General features: G+C 35.5%; 1 protein-coding gene across 1 annotated transcript in view; it reads left to right on the top strand.

The window, feature by feature from the left end:
- FAM171B (family with sequence similarity 171 member B) overlaps nt 1–22,922 on the top strand; it is a 71,911-nt gene that overhangs the window by 44,469 nt on the left and 4,520 nt on the right. The window contains exons 2-7 of the mRNA XM_002812662.5: nt 1,609–1,842; nt 4,849–4,941; nt 8,448–8,606; nt 12,675–12,845; nt 15,478–15,594; nt 22,608–22,731. Of these exons, the coding sequence (XP_002812708.3) occupies nt 1,609–1,842; nt 4,849–4,941; nt 8,448–8,606; nt 12,675–12,845; nt 15,478–15,594; nt 22,608–22,731 (898 nt within the window). The remainder of the gene's footprint in view (nt 1–1,608; nt 1,843–4,848; nt 4,942–8,447; nt 8,607–12,674; nt 12,846–15,477; nt 15,595–22,607; nt 22,732–22,922) is intronic.

A 22,922-nucleotide genomic window follows, 5' to 3' on the forward strand; every position in this document is an offset into this window, starting at 1 on the left:
CAGAACTGGCAGTTCAGTTTTCAGGTTTCAGGCTTTCTTTGGCTTGAAGGTTGGCACTGAAAGGGGCCCCATTTTTGACTGTCTAGGAATTTGTCTGTCTCCTGTTGCTATTGATAGCATTAGAGTTAGTGAAACACAATAAAAATATATTTTGCTTAAGAGAGAACCTCAGTCTTCCCATTATTCACTGCTGTCCTTTCTTCTTTTTTAATTGATAGGAAAAAATTGAGTAATATTGTGCCTTAATAACAAATACAGCCATGTGTAACTTAACAATGACAATACACTATGAGAAATGCATTGTTAGGTGATTTTATTGTTTTGTGAACATCATAATATACAAACCTAGATGGTATAGCCTACTGCACACCTAGGTTATATGGTATAGCCTATTGCTCCTAAGCTACAAGTCTGTACAGCATGTTACTGTACTGGATACTGCAGGCAACTGTAACACATTTTAAGTGTCAGTGCATCTAAACTTGTCTAAGCATAGAAAAGGCACAACAAAAAGACCATACAAAAGACTTTTTTTTAAAATAGTACACTTGTAAAGGGCACTTACCATGAATACAGCTTGCAGGACTGGAAGTTGCTATGGGTGTGTGAATGTGAAGCCCTAGGACATTACCGTATACTACTGTAGACTCTGCAAACACTCCACAGTGGTATACTTAGGCTATATTAAATTTAGAAAAAAAATATTTTTCTTCAATAGGTTAACCTTAGCTTATTATAAGTTCATAAACTTTTTGATTCTTTTGTAATAACACTTGGCTTAAAAGAAACACATTGTACAGCTGTACAAAATTTTTTCTATCCTTATTTGATAAGCTTTTTTCTATTTTAAAAATTTTTTACTTTTTACTTTTTACTTTTTAAACTTTTTTTGTGAAAAACTAAGACACAAATATAAACATTAGCCCAGGCCTACACAGGGCAGGATCATCAATATTATTGTCTTCCACCTCCACATCTTGTCCCACTGGAAGGTCTTCAGGGGCAGCAACATGCATGGAAGTGTCATCTCCTAAGATACCAATGCCTTTATTTTTTTTGGAATACCTCCTGAAGGACTTGCCTGAGTCTTTTTACAATTAACTTTTATTTTTGTATGTAGAAGGACTGCATTGTAAAATAATGATTAAAAAGTATAGTAAATTAATAAACCAGTAATGTAGTAATCTATTATCAAGTTTTATATGCTGTACCTAATTATATATGCTATACTTTCATACAACTGGCAGCACAGGTTTGTTTACACCAGTATCACCATTAACATGTGAGTAACACATTGCACTGCAACACTATGATGGCCATGATGTCACTAGGCAATGGGAATTTTTTAGCGCCATCATAATCTTCTGGAAGATTATATATGTGGTCCATCATTGACTGAAATGTTGTTATGGAGCACTTAACTGTATTGAAATTTATTTTGTTTAACGAAGAATAATGAATTCTTCATTATTATATGTATTTATCTGTAGTTCCTAAGTTTAACAACAGTTTTGTACTGTTATTTAGATATGTTGAATGACATTTAAAGACTATGACATATGCATTCTAGGATACAACATGCTGCAATTTCTACCTTTTTCTCTCCAGTGTCTGTATTTATGTTGAAAGTCCAGGTGAATGACATCATCAGTCGTCAGTACCTGAGCCAAGCAGTTGTAGAAGTGTTTGTAAACTACACGAAGACAAATTCCACAGTAACTAAAAGCAATGGAGCAGTGCTGATAAAAGTACCCTACAAATTAGGACTTAGTTTAACTATTATTGCTTACAAAGATGGCTACGTGTTGACCCCTCTGCCTTGGAAAACCAGAAGAATGCCAAGTAAGCACTTAAACAGTTTTTTTGTTTGTTTTTGCTAAATGTAAATGAATTTTTTTCTGTGTTTGGGGGATATCTTGTTCTGGTAAGCTGAAAATGGGAATGCTTAAGTCAATATAAGGAGGTTAGAAGGGAGTGCTACTTTGAAGAAAACATGGTCTTAGTCTTTTCGGGCTGCTATAATGAAATACCCTAAGCCGGGTAGCTTGTAAACAAGAGAAATTTATTTCTTGCAGTTTTGGAGTCTGGGAAGTCTAAGATCAAGGTGCCAGCAGATTCTGTGTCTGGTGAGGGCATTTTTGTTTATAGATGACATCTTCTGTGTCCTCACATGGTAGAATGGGCAAACAAGTTCTCTTGGGCCTGTTTTAGTTCTGAGAAGCTGCTTGCAAGCAAGGGTCTTATGTCCCAACAGGTAAACTATCTGAAACCTCCCTAACATATTATTATAGATTTATTTTTAAAAATTGGCAAAAATAATCTTTAAAGAATAAATGTGTAAAGATACATGGGAATCTTTTAAAAATACATCTCCTAGGGGCAATTTGCCATTACAGGCAACTAAAATATTATATATCTACAAAATTAAGAGTGAGTGATATTATGCTATAAGTTGTATTATGGTACAAATTGGACACTTAGTATTTATAAAATGTTATCTATGATAAGATGCCATTAGAAATCATTGAGAAAAGGTTGAATAGTCATTAAATGATAGATATATTTTGGTTAACTATTTGGAATAAATTAATTAGATCCATATGTGAAAATATATTGCTTAGAGAGATCAAATGTGGAAAATAATTATATTAAATATAAGAAAATAAACTATTTGACCTTTCAGTTAGGATGGTCTGTTTAAACTTAAAAGCAATAAAAGATGCCGTAAGCTATATATGAACATATTATTTTAATAAACTCCTGTATGTCATAAACATAAAAAGCAACTGAGGTTGGAAAAATATTTGAAACAGCAAGGCATAAAGTCCTTAATATGTAAAGAATTCATACAAATCAATAAGAAGATGCCAAGACCCTAACTAAATAAGGTAAATGGACAAAATCATGGCCTATCAATTTTTGAAACAGGAAATACAAATGGTTAGTAAATATGACAACATGCTTTAATAATCTAACATCAGTACACCAAAGAAATACACACTTAGATTTTTTTACCTTAAAAAAGTTGTTAAATGATTATCTTTAATATTGTCAAACAAGATAGGATCAGTATTCGCAAACATTCTTGGTAGAAGTACAAACTGGCAAAATTACCTGGATAACAATTTTTGAAATGTATGTGTCAAAGTCTTCAAAATCTTCATAAACTTTGACCCAGTATTCCACTTTATGAATCTGCACAAATAAACGTATGTTAAAATATTAAATACAGTGGACAGGCGTTCATGCACCAGGAAGCTGATGCAGTATTTTTGTAATAATAGTGAATGGAAGCATTCTAAATCTATGGAATTAATGCAGTAAATAAGTGAATCTTGATACCTTAATAAATGAAATATGTGGGTTAAAAATGTTATGAAAAGTATCTTTTGAGAGAAATACTTATTAAATGAAAAAGGCAGGGTAACAGTATTCTGTATACAATATCATAATTCACTATTTTAAAAAGTCATAGGAATACCCAACAAAGAGCTATAATAAAATATTATTAATGATTGTTCCTGTGGTGGTATTGCAATGATCATCACTTTCATCTTATTTTCTGTGTTCAAGTTTTTCACAGTGGGTATTATATCCCGTTTATAATAGGAAACAATTTTCACATGAAAAGAAATCTGAATGTGTTTGAGGTTCGGAAAGATTCTCCTCATGTTTAATAGAGGTGTCACTGAGAAAGTATCCAAATATGGAATAATCACCTTGAGGTTCAAACTGTGACCCTCCTACCTCTCCAATTTAATCCATTAATCAGTCTAAATGTTAATATATTCTGAAATTGAAATTACATTTTTATTTGGTAGTTCTCTTTTTCTATGAAAGGAGAAAAGTATATTTCATTTTAACTCCACCCATCATTGTATACTTTGTGTATTTTACTTTTTTCCATATTTTCTTTAAATTCTTTGAAATATCTCAAAATAATAAAAGTATTTCCATGCAACTGTGTTTTCTCTTAAGAGATTTGAGGATGCCATGCTATTTCTATTAATTTTAAATACACAGCATAGAGGAAAGATATTAAACGAGAACTTGTGCTTTGGGAACTCCTCAAAACTGATTTTTCTTTTGGAGGATTGAGAACTCCTCAAAACTGATTTTTCTTTTGAAGGATTGATAAGTTTGATTTGATCTTGCTTATAAAATGGTCTTTTGTCCCAGCTTCTTGCTCCAATCTTGAAATAATATCATTCAGGTAATCTGCACTTAACTCATCCCAACAGGTCGTTCAGCTGCCTATGCTTGTAGGCAGGTTCACCTGCATCCTGCATTACTACTAAAGGTTGCCTTTGAATCATTTTGTGCATTGAATTGTTTCCTTCTCTGCCAACTCAGGATCCTTTTGGCAAACCACACCATGTGCAGAAGAGCATTGTGCTTTTATGTGGGAAGGTAAAAATGAAAAGTGAATATAGTTTGTATCTAGAGAAGCTTGAATCATGGAGCCAAGAAAAAAAATTTTAAAAAATCTTAATAAGTAACAACTAGAGAAAATGTATCAGGGGGTTATTCAAGCACTTAACTTGATCATTTATATCTGGGGTTACAGAACATCATTCATCACCTTGGTATAGACTACTACTGTCAAACAGAAAAGATTAGTAAAATAAATAGTGATAACCAATGTTTTCTTCTCACTTTATTGTGACCTTTTTTCCTCCATCGTATTTTACATTAATTCTTCCTCTGTTTTGAATTGTTCTTCCCATCAAGCATTTGTTTCCCCACCCACACACACTTTTTGAGACTTGCTGTTACAGAACTATATTTGTCCTAGTTTTTTTCCCCCTCACATTAAGTAAAATATTCTAATTGTGCTATATTTCACAGTATATTCATCAGTTACACTTTCACTGTTCCCGCAAAGCCAAGCAAATATATGGCTATTTGAAGACACTGTTTTAATTACTGGAAAATTAGCTGGTAAGTACCATACTTCTTACTAGGTAAACACTTAAAGTTATTGTTGTATAACTATACTTCTTCACTAAGAATCAGTGTGAATTATAACTTGAGAAAAATCTAAATTGATCAGTATGATTAGCACTGACTGTAAGTTGATCTGAACTGATACTTATTTTACTGTCAAATGAATGGTGTGGGTTTTTTGTGTAGCAGGAGTCATTTTTTCCTTTACTATTTTAGCCCCTCAAATAGGCACACTGTAGAGAACATCTGTTCTTCTTTCCAAATCACATTTCTTACTGGGGCTTCCATGGCGGGAGAAATTGAGGAAAGGGCAGGACACATATTGCTCAGGCCTTTGGGGCTAATTTACAGATTGCCTCCTTCTTGCCTTCAGCATTAAATTTGTCGCTTTTTGGGAGATGCCTAAGACTTGGTAGTTAAGTATCTGCTCTGTAGACGTGATTTGCCTCACTTGTGTATCCTAAGGAGAAGGGTGCAGAAATCATATTTTGGGTACTGATTCAAACTGTGTCCTCCAATTCTGCTTTACCAACCATGCAGATGATTGTTTCATCCTAACTCCCCACATGCCTTAGAAACCTCAGAATTCTGTGACTCTTTTATTGCATATTTTAGGAAACCTCTATAAATGACAACAATTTGCTTGTTTGTTTTGTATTGGTAAATTAATGTTTAGGTCTAAAGTGTAATAGGAACGACTGATAAAGTGAGAAAGCCCTCAAGGTAGAGTCCAGTAAGAACGTCATGGTAAAAAGAACTCTCTGTGAAAGTTCTTTTCATTTTTAGATGCTGTCTTATCTATTCCTAAAGTATTCAACCAGAAAATTTACTATTATTTGGGAAAAAAATAAACTAGGGCTTGATGAATCTTGAAGCAACTTACTGAGTGAGGCTGTAGAATCTCTTACTTATGAAATACCAAGACATTTGAAATACCAAGACATTTGCCAGATTTTTTTTTTCTTTGAGACGGAGTTTCGCTCTTGTTGCCCAGGCTGGAGTACAATGGCACGATCTCAGCTCACTGCAACCTTTGCCTCCCAGGTTCAAGTGATTCTCTTACCTCAGCCTCCCAAGTAGCTGGGATTACAGGCATGTGCCACCACACCCAGCTAATTTTGTATTTTTAGTAGAGATGGGGTTTCTCCATATTGGTCAGGGTGGTCTTGAACTCCTGACCTCTGGTGATCCACTTGCCTCAGCCTCCCAAAGTGCTAGGATTACAGGCATGAGCCACCGCACCTGACCAGCATTTTTTTTTTTTTTTTTTTTTTTTGAGACAGTGTCTGGCTCTGTCACCCGGGCTGGAGTGCACTGCTGCAACTTCTACCTCCTGGACTCAAGTGATCCTTCCACCTCAGCCTCCCAAGTAGCTGAGACCATAGGCATGTACCACCACGCCTGGCTAATTTTTTATTTTTTGTAGAGACGGGGTTTCACCATGTTGGCCAGGCTGGTCTCAAACTCCTGACCTCAAGTGATCCACCCATCTCAGCCTCCCAAAGTGCTGGGAGCTACCATGCCTGGCCTTGCCGGAATTTTGAGCTAGTGATTTTTGCTGTGTATGGCAGAATGGTGGATGTGGAGCTGTGTGTGAAAGAATGGAAAGTAAATAAGAATCACAAGTATACAGAGAGGCTGTGTTTAATGCTGTTGGGGCCTTAATGAAATTAGCTTCTTCACAGTCCCTCTTCAGTGTTTGTTTTGATGCATCTCTACCCCTTACTGGCATCTTCAAACCCCATTAGAAATCATAGTTTCTGCTGGAATACATGAAATGGATCTGTGTGACCATGTCCCATACCAATCCTTTACCACTGTACCAAGCAATGGTAAGCACTCATTTGTCTGGAAAGTACTGGCCATGCCTTGGCAGGTTTCCATGAGAACACTGTGAGTCCTCTTGAATTCTCAGGTCACTTCCTTTTACTGTCTCATTTTCCTAAAAGGTGACCCATTTGTAAGGCCAGGCAGGAAAGTATGACTGTTTCATAATGATGTTAAATCTTTCTGTAAAAAAGACATATCCTTACTGCTGAACTTCCATAACATGTTTCATTAGGTTTGTACAGTGAAAATTAAGCGTGTGTGTTTATGTATTTATGGCAAAAGGAGAAACTAGAAAATTTAGGAATGTACAAAACCTTACAGAAGCTCAGCTAGACATTTTGCTTAGTGTGCATGTATTCAGTTGTAAGAAATGTGGTCTTCAAAATAATTAAGCCACATATTTTAAAAGAGCAAGTCGTAGGTAGTACCTGTGAATGATCAGAAGTCTTTAGATTGTATCCTCAACAACCAAACAGCATGTAATTATGTTACTTTTCTTAACTGTTTTCCAGGTATTATTTTTCTAGCTTCACACACACAAAAACTATAAACTGAGAAGTCTTACATTGTTTCATTTATCATTTATTGTCATGTAGCTCTTTAAAAACTGATGTCTTTTCTATTCTAATAATTTAATTGATTGCTTCCGTCTTCATCAGTGACCTTGCTGAAGTTCAAAGCAAAAGCTGATGTTTTTGATAATTTTCAGGTGTAAGAGCTGATCTTTGAATTATTAAATTCAAAATCTGTTGATTACAGAAATATCAATATTGTCACTGAATTCTCACTTGATAAATAATGTTAGAAGATACTGAGATATTTATACTTAGGAAAAATTCAGTTACTGAGATATTTATAAATTGAGTACCTGGCATTTGAAAGGCTTTTAATGCATGGTTAGTTAACTGATAGAGAAACTTACCCACTTAAGTATGTGACTGAATATCATCAGAGACTTTCTGTTGCAAGTTACTGAAAACCCAGTCCTAATCTAGCTTAAGCCCAAAAGAAGCATTTATTTATTTCTCTTATAGATGTTAAGTGTAGGAATAGGACGAACTTTAGACATGGCTCGATCAGGACTTCAGTAGAAATAATTGAAAACTGGTTCTCAATTACTCAACTCTCCACTTTTTGAATGCTGCCTTGATTTTTAAACAAGCTTTCATTTTTGATTGCAAGATGGCTGTTACAACTCCTGGATGTATACCTGCTCACATAAAATCCGGTCCAAGCAAAACACACATTACATCTCATTAACTGTGCTTGGGACAGGGCCCATCATTGAACAAATCACTGTGGCCAAGAGAATGAGATGCTTTTAATTGGTTTCAGCCCATTCTGGCATGCACCATCAACTCCACTACTGTTACAGAAATGAGACCCCAAATGAAACACATGGGCTAGAAATGGTCAGTGTGGGGTTCCCCAGAGTGGAAAGAAAGGGGTGAGGAAATTCTGGGCAGCAGAATCAATCAGTACAAAGGTGCCTTGTGTCATCTAAAGAAAGGAAAATTTCTTAGTTCTGCATTCAAAATAATTACATAAGAAGATGCTAATGATGTTTAGCAATAATTATAATTGCTTCTTTTAAAGTAAAACGTCCTAACCAATGCTGCTATGCTTAACATGCCTTTATCTCTTTGTTAATGAGGTTTCCTTTTTTTCAGATGCCAAATCTCAACCAAGTGTTCAGTTTTCAAAAGCCTTAATTAAACTTCCCGACAACCATCATATTAGCAACGTTACCGGCTATCTTACAGTTCTACAACAGTTTTTGAAAGTGGACAATTTTCTGCATACAACTGGAATTACTCTCAATAAACCAGGTATTATCTACTTTTTGCATAATATAGTTATAAGAAACATTAGTACACAAATCTTTCATCAAATATTTAGCTATTTATAATAGCTTATAATATATAAGCTATGGATAATACACATCATTTGAGACATAAATCTAGTTATTAAAATGTATATAATAAAAAATTCCCTTTAATGAAATATATATTATTCAATGAAGGAAAAATTCAACATACATTATTTCAAATGCATGGAAATTTTGATTTCTTTTAAATTTATTAAATTTTATTTGATCCAAAGCAGGTAAGGTATAGAAAATAGTTATGATTATTGTATAGCTTTGAAAATTTAATACATTTAAAAATTAAAATTCAGTTTGTATTTTTTTCATAATTTGATGTATTCATTTTTATCCAACTGATGAGAAGCATCAATAATTGAGATAGAAAAAAGTTTATAGATTGGAGTAAGCTATTGTAAATATTTGCTATTCTCTGTGTAAAATATAAATATTGAAAATATATATATTCCAGAGTCAACAGCACGCATATATTTCTATAAGGCTGTCATAATATAAAAGTTAGTGGAACAATGGAATTTTACATTTAAAAATACATTCATAAATAAACCCTTTAAAAACGTCATTTCCCTCTGTACATCCACACTTGTTCCACCTTTTTTTTTTTCTTTTGAGACAGGGTCTTGCTCTGTTTCCCAAGCTGGAGTGCAGTGGCATGATTTTGGTTCACTGCAGCCTTAACCACCCAGGTTCGAGTGATCTTCCTACCTAAGCCTCCCAAGTAGCTGGGACTACAGGCGTGCACCACCACACCCAGCTAATTGTTTTTATTTTTTGTAGGGATGGGGTTTCGCCATGTTGCGTAGGCTGGTCTTTAACTCCTGTGCTCAACAATCCACCCACCTCAGCCTCCCAAGGTGCTGGAATTACAGGCATGAGCCACCTCGCCAGGCCTGTTCTACCATTTTTACCACTCATTGTAACCTAACTGAAAATCCACTCTTTAAAATCAACTCAAACAGTCTATAATTCTGGTATTTTCTTTTTTTTTCAGATATTTTGTTCATTTCATTTGAGGAACAGGCAGCAATGAGTGATAACAGGAAATAAGTATTTTGGTTAGATAGAGTTTTGTTTTGTTTTGCCTGTTGGAGTTGATGCTATCAGTGCCCCAGCCAGATGACACTTATTCTTCTGTTACAAACCTGCTTTTCCTACTGTACACCTCTGTGACTTTCTGAGGGCATTCCTTGGTTCCAAGAAGCAGACTTGGCCATCACATGGGGCAAGCTGTCAACCAATGACAGACAAGAATTGGTGTGGCTAGGACAACTCTGAGCCAGTGTATGTCCCCAGTGGAACTGAGCTGGAGTTACCACAGTGATAACCTGCTTGTTAACACATCCTGTATTGGCTGCCTTCCTTCCTGCTGAATTACGCTTCTGTTAGTGATAGGTGCTTCCTGGGATTACCTACCAAATAAACTATTTACACTCAGATTATTATCTCAGCTTCTGCTGCTTGAGGAAGCCAAACTAAGACATCTGCCAAGATTTTCCAGATGTAACCTACAGGATGCTGTAAATAAAAGCATTTACTAGAATGGTATCTGTATGCACTATCACAAATGAAGCTCATGGCGCTGGAGGATGTTCATGGACAAGACTCACTAGATTCAGTGGGAAAGGGTCAGAATGAACTCTGTTCCCCAGCACTCTATTACCTGCTTTTGAGAGTATTCATTAAAAGTTTTGATTATCCTGAGAATGCTACTATCGTTTAAAAAGTTCTAGAGCAGTGCTGCCAAATGGAAATATTCTTCTCTGTCCAGCATGTGGCTGTTGTGCTCTTGAAACATGACCAGTGCACTGAGAACTTAATTTAAATAGCCACATGCAGCTAGTGGTCACTCTGTTAGATTACACAGTTCTAGAGTTCCGTGAGGATAAAAATGTGCTTTCATAAAAGTTCTGTTCTCCGTCTCATTGTTTTCTTCAGTCTTTTTTTTCCTTGCACCATTCTTTTCTCCTCAGACTTGACTTTATCTTAAATGCTGGTGTGTCAGTTTCAATAGTTTGTAAAGCCACTGACTGCACCGAGCTGAGGGGTGAGGTTGAAGCAGGCACTTCAGAAAGCCAGCCAACTAGTTTTACTGAGTAATTTGATGTAGTTACTTAACAATTTATATAACATTTGATTTGTGCTTGCAGTGGTTGACTTACCAGCAATACCAGCCTATAAAATATGTATGGCACTGCTTTGCTCATTTAATATTAGTCTTTCAGGTAATTTAGTACAGTTAATTCTTATATTTAATTGAAAATTTTCAATAAGCCACTACTTGCCCTGTTTGACGGCTGAAGCCATTCCAGATGATAAGCAGTCACGATAACGAGGACTCTTTCTGTGGCTGCCAAGGCCCTCCACTCTTGCCTGTCTCCCCTGCTGCCCTCTAGCCCTGTGGCCACCTTTCTTTCCTGCACCTGCCAAGATCCCTTCTAATTTGGAGGCTTTGGACTTGTTTCTTCTGCCTGGAAAGTTCTTGAAGGTTCTTCCCATTTGGCTGCAGCTCAGATGTGCCCTCCTCAGAGAGGAGGCCTTTCTTGACTGCCTAATTATGTTCCTTTTCTAGATTATCATGCACTTACATTTGAGTGGGGGAAAAAACTGATGAGGAGTAAATACATGGGGGGAAAAAAAGGATATTTGATAGGAATTATTATGAAAAAGTATTGCAGACAATATCAGAAATTATATATTTACTGTGTCTTTGGGGCCCATATGAGTGCATGGTGCTGGTAGGGACTTTGTAAATATTTGTTAAATGAATGAACAGAATTCTAGTTTTGAAGCCAAAGATTCAAAAGTGTAGACCAAAAGCAAATAGATAAAAAGTATACTTTCTCCATCTATTTGTAGAATACTGTAATTTTAACATCTATAATATTTTTATTCTTCATAAATATTCTGGTATATATTATAACTTTGTTTGGCATTGCTAATATTTCAAAAGCAAAAGAAAGGCACTTTCTGCTCCCTCTCTCCGCCCAGAGTAACAGAAATCTATAGATAGTTCCTGATATTTAAGAAAGCATACTGTAAATTGTATAATTAAATCTTTAAAACCTTAGGCAAAACAATATAACCAATTCTGTTATCTCCCTTTCTCCTACTTTTCAAGCTTTGAAGTCTAGTATTATGTTTAAAATCTAAGTTTATATTCTTTCAGTTGTATGAATAATCAAGTATATTAAGACAATTTTTATCAAGTAATATTACAGTGATTTTGTTTCACGTTTAATTGCCAAACCTATCCATTAAAAATTGTACTTTTAATCTGAATGCTTTTTATGTAAGAAGTGCAGCTGGATCTGTGGGTTCTAGCACTCGTTGAAACAGATGGTCTTGGAAAAGAGAGGGCGAGATATTTCAAATCCACGTCTGCATTGATGGTGTATGATAGAGCCTTTATTGAGTATGGTACTATAATGAGATGGGGTTTTTTTGGTTGTTGCTTTTTAGATTTATAAAAATATTGAATTGGATTCTAGTGCCCATTACATCAGATGACTTAGATAACTTAGGCTCATATTGATTTGTCAGTGTTACATTGCATAGCCTATATATTTTTTTATTTTATTTTATTATTATTATTATACTTTAAGTTTTAGGGTACATGTGCACAATGTGCAGGTTAGTTACATATGTATACATGTATGTGTATACATGTGCCATGCTGGTGTGCTGTACCCATTAACTCGTCATTTAGCATTAGGTATATCTCCTAATGCTATCCCTCCCCCCTCCCCCCACCCCACAACAGTCCCCAGAGTGTGACGTTCCCCTTCCTGTGTCCATGTGTTCTCATTGTTCAATTCCCACCTTGCATAGCCTATATTTAGACAATATTTTAAAATTACGTTTAAAAAATCCTTAATGTGTATTCAGTATCTATTTGATATTAAAATAGATAACCCTTGGTGAAATAGAGGAACTATTTATTTTAGACCTATAATAATTAGGTAACTACCACCTCTGTTTACATATGATTTTAATAAACTGTCTTCTTTTGTAGGTTTTGAAAACATTGAATTGACTCCTCTTGCTGCAATATGTGTGAAAATATATTCTGGAGGAAAAGAACTAAAGGTCAATGGCTCTATTCAGATTTCTCTTCCTCTTCTACGTCTGAATGATGTAAGTGCAGGGGATCGCATACCTGCTTGGACATTTGATATGAACACAGGTATGTGAGCTAGGTTAAAATATTCTGAATATTTTACATATTTGTCAATTGACTAGCTGGATGTTTTATCTTAGAACTTGATACAGCTCTAGTTTTTTAGTAACATCACAAATGTATTTGTTAGGGACCAAAATTGACTTCACTTTGATTAATATAATACAATCATTGGGGAAATGATGGGAATACACATGTCAAAAAATAGCATTATTTATTCATTCCCTTACCTTTTTGTAACACCACCATTTTGAGGTAGAAATAATTTTTTAAAATTATCTCCCTTCTTAGAAGTTTGTTTTTGTTTTGATAAGCTCATAATACCTATCTAAAAGCGTGGTTTAAGGCAATTGGGAAATGTATGCTAGTTTCATGAAAATAAATAACATTATGTTATTAAGAGATAGAAAAAGTAATTGTTTTTCCAAAGAAACCCCTTAGATACTAGTTTTGTTTTCTGGGTTTCGCCTCCTAAATAGCAACTGGAAATATATGTATATTTTCATCCTCAGCTTCCCTTTGTTTTTGTTCATGAGTTCCCATGTAAATAAGGTAGGAGTGTAAGTTACCAAAAAAAGAAAGGAAAAGGAAAATGATCAGCCCACAACTGAAAAGTTTAGAGGTAGGACTTCCTTGGGTGAGTCATGCTACACTCTAGATAGTTTCACAGGGCTTGGGCTTGGTGTCTCTCCTCCTTCACTCTCATCTGTTTGCTCTGTATTAGCACCTTTCTAGGATAGGATTTCCCTTCAGACTGACAAGAAGGCTGTAGGTGCTCTAATGTTATACTTTGCCAGGTTGAAGGCCAGTAGAGAGATTTTCTTAGGAGCTATATATAGCAGAAGCCCTTGGACTCACTGTAGTTGTAGAGTGGAGTTTGCATGCCCGTCTTAGAACCTGTCTTTGTGACCTGCAAATTGAATGCACAGATTTATTTAGACTTCAGGTCACATGTTGAAGCTGGATGGAACCCTAAACTGATCATGTTGACTGAGAATAGGGCACAATAGATCCTCAAAACTTAAAACAGGATTTCCTGTAGGTAATACGTCCCCCAAAACACATACGTTTTCACTATAGAGAATATAAGCACTAATATATCTATGTTTTAAACAAAGAGTGGAAACTATGTAACCACGATAGTATGCTACTGAAATCATTAGATTAAGAACTCTAAGATTTGGAGTCTAGTCTGTTTACCAGCAGTACTACTTGGAATAAGTCATTTAACTTATTTGGGCCTCAATTTCCTGATTTGTTGAATGAGGAAATCGTGTTAAGGCACTTAAAAAAAGAATATCTGCTGTTTGAGTCCTAGTTGCTGATTGTTCTTTCTGGCCAAGGCATTTATCTCTAATGTACCTTTCAGTGACAACATTTTTTGAATTGATTTATCACTGATATAACACTTGTGGACTATTTAAAAGCAATAGATTAAATTATTCTCATTTTCCAGTTTCTCTACCTTATTAAAATACTTTTTTACATGTTATAGATAATTCACTATAATAAATCAATAAACCATAATACAAATATACACCAAACTCAAATAGCTTTGTTATGCTATTTATAAATAAAACTTCATAAAAGGTACAGGTTTTACTGAATTTTTTCTTTTGACAGCAAATTTTACTGGATGAGGTAACATTTATTGAAAGTTTAGAAGATCTAGTTCTGTAAGAACAATACCAACAGTACTAGACCGAAACAATATTTAGTAAAAAATTAAGACCATAAAACAGTATATTTAATCAGAATATCAGATAAGAGCTATCTTAATACGCACAGTTTAAATAGAATCTGGAGAGTCATGATTTTTCTAAGTATGTCTATGTCCTTAGTTTATTTTATTATTATTATTTTTTTTTGAGACAGAGTCTTGCCCTGTCACCCAGGCTGGAGTGCAGTGGCACACTCTCAGCTCACAGCAACTTCCACCTCCCAGGCTCAAGGGATTCTCCTGCCTCAGCCTCCTGAGTATGTGGGATTACAGGCATGTGCTACCATGCCTGGCTAATTTTTGTGTTTTTTTAAAATAACTATTTTGTTTTAATATAAAATGACAACTTTTTTGGAATGACAATTCTTAATTGGTATGCCAAAAACATGTATTAATATCAAGAAATGTGAAAATTTAGTACTTTTTAATTTTAAAACTCACAAAATTAATAGATAAGTTTTTCATGAATTCCATGATTAAGGCTTTGTGATCCACTTATTTGAAGGTCTGATTCTAAGGTGAGTTTATTTCAGTACCTATTACAATAATAGGTGTCATAATTGATAATTTTTGTGTTTTTAATAGAGATGGGGTTTCACCATGTTGGCCAGACTGGTCTTGAACACCTGATCTTGTGATCCACCTGCCTTGGCCTCCCAAAGTGCTGGGATTACCGGCTTGAGCCACTGCACCTGGCCATCCTTAGTTTATTTACAGTGTTTTTTGGTCACAACAAATCATTCTAATTATTCTATTACAGTATATACTATATTATAATATGATGTGATATATATTAGCCTATGGTTATATATTGCCACAGTTTTCATAATCTTTGAAAAAGTCCCATAATGTATTCTATGCATGACCATCAGTTCTTAAGATATAACTGTAACTAGTACTTTTTACATACCTTTTTAGGTGCTTGGGTAAATCATGGTCGGGGAATGGTCAAGGAACATAACAATCATTTAATCTGGACATATGATGCACCACATTTGGGCTACTGGATAGCAGCTCCACTTCCAGGAACTAGAGGTATTGTAAAAAATGAAAGTAATTAAAACATGTAATCCAAATAGTCTTGCTGGAACGGGGATAGCAGCAGACCTCAGTTTTATTCTTAGCACTGCCACTTACCAGCTATATGAAAATGGGAAAAGAACTTCATCTCAGCTTATATTTTTTTTCATGTGTATAAGATTAAGCTCCACGAACTCTAAGGTCTCTTATAGTTATATCTGATGAATCTGTGAAGAATGAAGTTTGTTCAAATCAAGTATTTTCTTAGTTTACTTCTTTTTATGAATAAATTCTGCTCAAATCAGTTAGAGCTTTTGGTTGCAAGCAACAGAAAAAGATTTTGACTAATTTAAAAATATGCTATATTAGAAGGATGTAGGGAGTTCATAGGATCCTAGGCAAGGCTGAAGAACCAGATGCTGAAAAGCAGGACTCCTTGCCATGCCAGATGGCCTAGTTAGCAGGCCTGCTTGACTACCTTTGCCAGGTTGCTGCTGTGTGGTGGCTGGCTCTAACCCTTTCCAGTATTTTCCTTATACTGTTCCTGATCATTCTAGAGCTGAAGAATGATCATCCTATTGGCCCACTTTTGGGTCTCGAGCACACATGTTACTTGGTGGGGATTGAGGAGGAGAGGAAGGGCTCTTGGAAGTCTGCAGACACTATCATTCAAGAAAAGAATGAGGATGTATTAAATCAAGCTTGTCCAACCCCCAGTCCACAGGCTGTATGCAACCTAAGACAGCTTTGAATGAGACCCAACACAAATTTGTAAATTTCCTAAAAACATTGAGTTTATTCATGATTTTTTTTTGAGCTCATGAGCTATCAATGTATTTTTTGTGTAGCCCAAGGCAGCCAAAAGATTGGACACCCCTGTACTAAATGAAAATTGGTCTGACATTTTGAACAGAAGGAAGTTGGAGGCTGGGGAGCAAAACCATGAATTGTCTACTAGGGAAGATCTGTTCATATTCTAGGAAAAATGAGCATTTTATTTCCTTATATTTAACATATTGTCAAATTATCTAGATAATTTGTACCTCAGGAAACCCTACATTGATCTCAAGTTGTGTACATTCCTCAAAATATTCAAACATTGCATATTTTAGCCATTAAATTTAGAAAAAAGAAAAATTCTCTAACCTGCGGTAGTCTAGACCGGTTGCACTGTCAGCCTGCTACCACTTCCGGGGCCTTTTCAGTATGCGTTGGCATAAATCAAATTGCTTCTTGGCTTTCCCTACCACCGGCCTTGGTGAGTCAATTATGATAGCTTATTTTCCTTTATTCTTGTAGGTTTGTGTTTTTACAGAATAAAAACAAAGCAAAACATTTAGTGTTATTTTAGTGAAGATTTTAGAGTAAAAGTTGAATGCATGTATATCATAATCTTCAGTCATTTTTCAGAGATAATTCTTTTGGTTTATCAAGTGTTTTGGCTCACAGCTGAGGGGTAGTTGCTACCTGGGTATTTCATACTAATTAGGAATAGTCCTAGTACTTACCCTGATCCAGAACATGGATGACATTTTACATATGTTTATCTGCAGCATTTTGTCATCTAACATTATTATGACTGTCTATTATTTTGAAGGCTATCGGTTTTCTCTAGTTTTTAAAATCCAGTTTGATTTTTATTTTCATTCTGTGTTGGCAAGTTTGAATTTTATTTTTTGATTGGGTCTTGCTATGTTGCCTGCTCAGGCTGGGCTCAAACTCTGGATCCTCCCACCTCAGCCTCTTAAGAAGCTGGGACTAATTAGCCATATATGATCAAGAGAAATGTTATTTTTATTTCTATTTGAACTTAGTGCTTACAGGATTATTTATTCAGAAATCAGAGGGTGGTTACTTTTGCTTTTCATGATGCAAAATATCATACAATCTTGCCAGCTGTCTGGCCTTATCCCATTCTATATTTGCAACTATAATGAAATATTGATGAAAAACAATATTTAATTTCATACAACTCACTATGTTTTTAATAAAAATAACCTAAGGAGCATTTGAGTTTTATAGAGAAATGTACTTAGACTAAAAATATATCTAAAATAACTGAATTATATAAGATAGCTTTATGAATTACAAAAGCCAAAATTAATTTCTAAAACCACATGGAAGTTCTGTTCCAGATTATTTGTTGGAAAAGATGTTGTTTGGATGAGTACTAAAATAAAAGTATGGGATTCTTGTTTAGTTTGAATTAGAGACCTTCTAGTGATGCTTTTGAAGAATTTATTCTGCAAGCATATCAGTCAAAGGAATACTACATTAGAACTATGGATAACTTGATGATAGCCCTTACTTTGTCTGTAATTAACTGAGTGAGCTTGAAATAGGTGCTTACCCAACTGAACATTAGTTTTCTTGTTTTTAAATTGGGAGAGTTGGATATTGTGTTAGTCTGCTCAGGCGGCCATAACAAAATAACTGCAGAGTAGTAACTGGCTATTAACAGAAATTTATGTTTTCACAGTCTGGAGGCTACTGTCCAAGGTCAAGGTGCTGTCAGGGTTGGTGAGGCCTCTTCCTGGCTTCTAGATGGCCGCTTTCTCAAGATGTCTCCACGTGGCCTTTCCACACACCAACCACTTCTCCAGTTTTCAGTGGACGTTGATTATATCCTATAATTCAATTCAATCCTGACATTATCTACCTACAGTTAGCATCAGACCCCTCAGGTTAAGGGTTTAATCTCATAGGACTGCCCCCATTTCAGGTGTCCATTGCAAGCAGCAGGTTCTCAGTTTACCCATACCATCTGATTTGGCTTCAAATGGGGGGTCTGCACAATTCTCTCCTCAGGTTTGATAATTTGCTATGATGGCTCACAGAAATCAGGGGAACACTTACTTACACTTACCAGCTTGTAATAAAGGATACGGATAAAGAGCAGATGAAGAGGTACATAGGGCAAGGTCTGTAAAGGCCCTGTGTACAGGAGCTTTTTCCCCCATAGAGTTGGGGTATATCACCCTTCTGGCCCATGGATGTGTTCGTCAACCTGGAGGCTTTACAAACCCTATACTTGAGGAATGTTGATGGAGGCTTCCTCGTGCAGGCATGATCAATTATTAACTTAATCTCCGGGTGGTGCTGAAAGCTACAAGCTTCTAAGCATGGCTTGTTGGTCACCAGCCCCCAAGCATGAGCCTGCCCAGAGTCAAGTTAGAACAAAAGATACTCCCAACACCCAGAAAATTCCAAGGGATTTAGGAGCTCTATGTCAGGAAACAGGGTCAAAGACCACATAACAGAACAAAAGACCCTCCTAGACTCCCTGTTGCTCAGGAAATTCCAAGTGTTTTAGAAGCTCTGTGCCAGTAACTAGGGACAGAGACCAAATATATATATATGTTGATTATGACACAATCCCTAATGTCCCTAAACATTTTAGGATGTATTACTATAAAAACAAAATTGTTCCTATGATCAGCTAGTGTTTGCAGAGCTGCTTTAGTTATAAATATGGTTAATTTGTTTTTTAAAGTTTAAATAGAATTCTAGAATTCCTTGGAAAAAATATTAAGTGCAAGAGATTAATTTTTCAGATTGCTGTAGGAGAGTAGGTGGTTGAGTACAGAGTTTAATAAACAAGTGTTTTAAATGTGCATTTTAAATATACTTGAATGAAAGGAATGCTTTTCTACCTAACTCCTTCTAGACATGCATGCACACACATGCACACGGATACAGATACATTCTCTTGCTACTGCCATACATATAGGATTTGGGGCAAACTCAATATGTCAACATCCTGTTTCCAAATGTGAGTTTTGTTGGATTCCTGTGGAGTGAACATTGTTAGCATTACTCCATTCTGGAAGCAAACTCATTTATGCCTAATTATAATCAAACCAGTCCTCCATACAAATCTACAGATAGCAGAAGGTTACTCTCATTTCTTTTTTGTTTGACAGAATTTCATATTGTACAGTGCTGTGCTTGTTTGCCTATTAAATAAGATAGAACAGTCACCATCTGTGAAATCATGGCCAATATTAGAGTGCCCATTTTAATATAATCTTAAAGCTTCATTCAACAATAGTGTGGTATAGCTAAAACTGAGTGCTTATCATGAGCCAAGCAATGGTCTCAGTGTTTCACAAGTATTTACTCATTTAACCCTCAGCAGCTCACATGGGTTAGATATAACTGTTACTGCTCTGCAGATAAGGGAACTAGATACAAAAGAAATGAAACTTTCCCAAGACTACATAAAAATAAATGGTGAGGTGAGAGTTCCAATTCAGACACTTTGGCTCTAAAGTCTACATGCATAACTGCAATACTGTTTCTCCAAATTTTTTATCAAATTAGTGCAAAATTTGAAAGATAAAATTAAAGAGGTGGTGGTCCCTCAATTTCTTCAGTGTCCTCAGTGCAGGTGGGAGCCTCATGCTGGATGTTTTCTCATGGTAAAGATGACCAGAAACCAGTTGCCCCACCACTCACTCTTCTTACCCTATCTCCCTGAATACATATTAGAATGTAATTGATACTGATAAGTAGACTTATTATATACCTTTTTGAGCACAATGAAGTCTTTGTGATATTGAAACAGATTACCTCAAGATTAGCTGCCCAATAGCATTCATTTTTATCATGTGTTTAAATTTTTTAACTTTATGGGTACATGAGCTATTTTGATACAGGCATACAGTGCATAATAATCATGCATAATAATCACATCAACATGAATGGGGTATTACCTCAAGCATTTATTTATTATAAATGTTTTAATTATACTCTTTATTTTTAAATGTACAATTAGTACATTGTCTGTGTTCACTCTGTTGTACTATGAAAATACTAGATCTTATTCATTCTAACTAACCATCCCTACTCCTCTCCCCCAATCCCACACTACCCTTCCCAGCCTCTGGTAAACCATCATTCTACCCTCAATTTCCAGCTGTTTCAATGTTTAGCTCCCACAAAGGAATGAGAACATGCAAAGTCTGTTTTTCTATGCCTGGCTTATTTCATTTAACACAATGTCCTCAACTCCCATTCACGTTGTTGCAGATGACAGGATCACATCCTTTTTTATGGTTGAATAGTACTCCATTATGTATATATATCACATTTTGTTTATCCATTCATCTGTTGATAGACACTTAGGTCACTTTCAAATCTTGGCTATTGTGAACCGTGCTGCAATGAAGATGGGCATGCAGGTATCTCTTTGATATTCCTCTAGCACTGCTGGGTTAGGGTCTTCCCGACTGAGCTGGTCTCGGCAACTGAGTTCCTTTCTTTTGGGTATATATCTAGCAGTGGGGTTGATGGGTCATATGGTAGCTCTGTTTTTTTGAGGAACATCCTAATTGTTCTCCATAGTGACTATATCAATTTACATTCTCACCAACAGTGTATGAGGTTTCCCTTTTCTCTACATCCTCACCAGCATTCATTATTGACTGTCTTTTGGATAAAAGTCATGTGAACTGGGATAAGATGATCTCATAGTAGTTTTGATTTGCAGTTCTCTGATCAGATGTTGAGCCTCTTTTCATATTCCTGTTTGCCATTTGTTTGTCTTTTTTTGAGAAATGTTCTATTCAAGTCTTTTGCTCATTTTTTAATGGGATTATTAGAATTTTTCCTCTTGAGTTCCTTATATATTCTGGTTATTCTGGTTATTATTTTCTCCCATTCTGTGGGTTGTCTCTTCTCTTTGTTGATTGTTTGCTTTGCTCTACAGAAGCTTTTGATGTGATCCCATTTTTGCTTTGGTTGCCTGTGCTTGCAGGGTGTTACTCAAATCTTTGCCAAGATTTATTGGAGAGTTTCCTCAATGTTTTCTTTCGGTGATTTCATAGTTTGAGGTCTTAGATTTAAGTCTTTAATCTATTTTGATTTGATTTTTGTATATGGTGAGAGATAAGAGTGTAGTTTCATTCTTCTGCATAAGGCTATCCAGTTTTCCCAGCACTATGTATTGAAGAGACTGTCCTTTCCCCAGTGTATGTTCTTGGCACCTTTGTTGAAAATGAATTCACTATAAATGTATGGATTTATGTATAGGTTTTCTGTTCTGTTCCATTGGTCTATATGTGTGTTTTTACCAGTAGCATTCATTTTTATGTTGAAATCATCCTAGTCAGCTTTTACTGCAGTAAAGCTTATCACAATGGCATTCGTATACGTATGTTCTCATAGCAGGAGGATAGTGGGTCAGTTGTGCTCAGTTTACTCTAGAGCCCAGGTAGAAGGAGCTGCAACTCTTAATCCTTCAAGTCTTAGAATTTTTGGATTCTATTTCTTTAGACCCCTGCTTAATTTGGTAAATCCTTTTTTTGAATTTGTCTTTAAAATATTTAAAGATTAAATATCTAGATAAAAAATAAATGCAGCTGATAATCAACATTCTATCTTAAAATCTCTTTGCACAAAGCTCAAATTAGTTAAAAATATTTTCGCCCAGTTTATTTTACCAATTTTTTTTTGTTACTTGGGTCACCAGTTTTACCACCTCTTGAAACAGTTTTCTCAATGCCTGGCCTAGAAGCCAATGTCATATGTTTTAAGCTTTCTATAGCAGCATCTCAGCATCTTCTGTCATATCCATTGCTGCAGTAACAAACAACCCTGCTGTCTCAGTGGCTAACAGTATCAAACGCTTATTTGCTACTTACATTTCATGAGTGTTTCAGGTTGTCTGCTGCACTGTTGGACTTGGCTTCATTCAGTTCAACAGATATTCTCATTCTAGACCCCAGGTTGAAGGAATAACAACTCTCTGGGATATGCTATTCACATATTAGAAGTCTTGAGCAAGAGGGCAGAGCCACACCATGCAAACTCATTTAATACGCTCACATTTCATTGGTTAAAGTGAGTCAGTCAATTAAGCCAAAGGATAGGGAAGGTTTATTTCACCCACAGGGAAATCTGTCATGGGAGGGGAGCAAACAAATAAAAGTGTGTACACTTATTCAATTTGCCTCACCCAGGTTGTGACATAGTTGAGAATTTGATCTAAAATAACATTTTCTCTTTGTTTATATTGAACCATGTAGGTTCAGGTATAAATGAAGATTCCAAGGACATAACTGCCTACCACACAGTGTTTCTTACAGCCATATTAGGAGGAACAATAGTCATTGTCATTGGATTTTTTGCTGTACTACTTTGTTATTGCAGGTAAGAAAATGGCCATAAACACAGAAAACTATCAAGTTATGGTATCATTTCAGTATATTCTGTACATTGAAAAGTTTATTTGTAGAAATGAATTTAATCTTACAATATATCCTTTTTTATTTTTAATCTACATATCTCACAATAGCATTGCATGTATGATATGTAGATTGTGGAGTGATTTTTAAAAAATG

Source organism: Pongo abelii, chromosome 11 (genome assembly GCF_028885655.2).
Source record: "Pongo abelii isolate AG06213 chromosome 11, NHGRI_mPonAbe1-v2.0_pri, whole genome shotgun sequence".
Lineage (NCBI taxonomy): Eukaryota > Metazoa > Chordata > Mammalia > Primates > Hominidae > Pongo > Pongo abelii.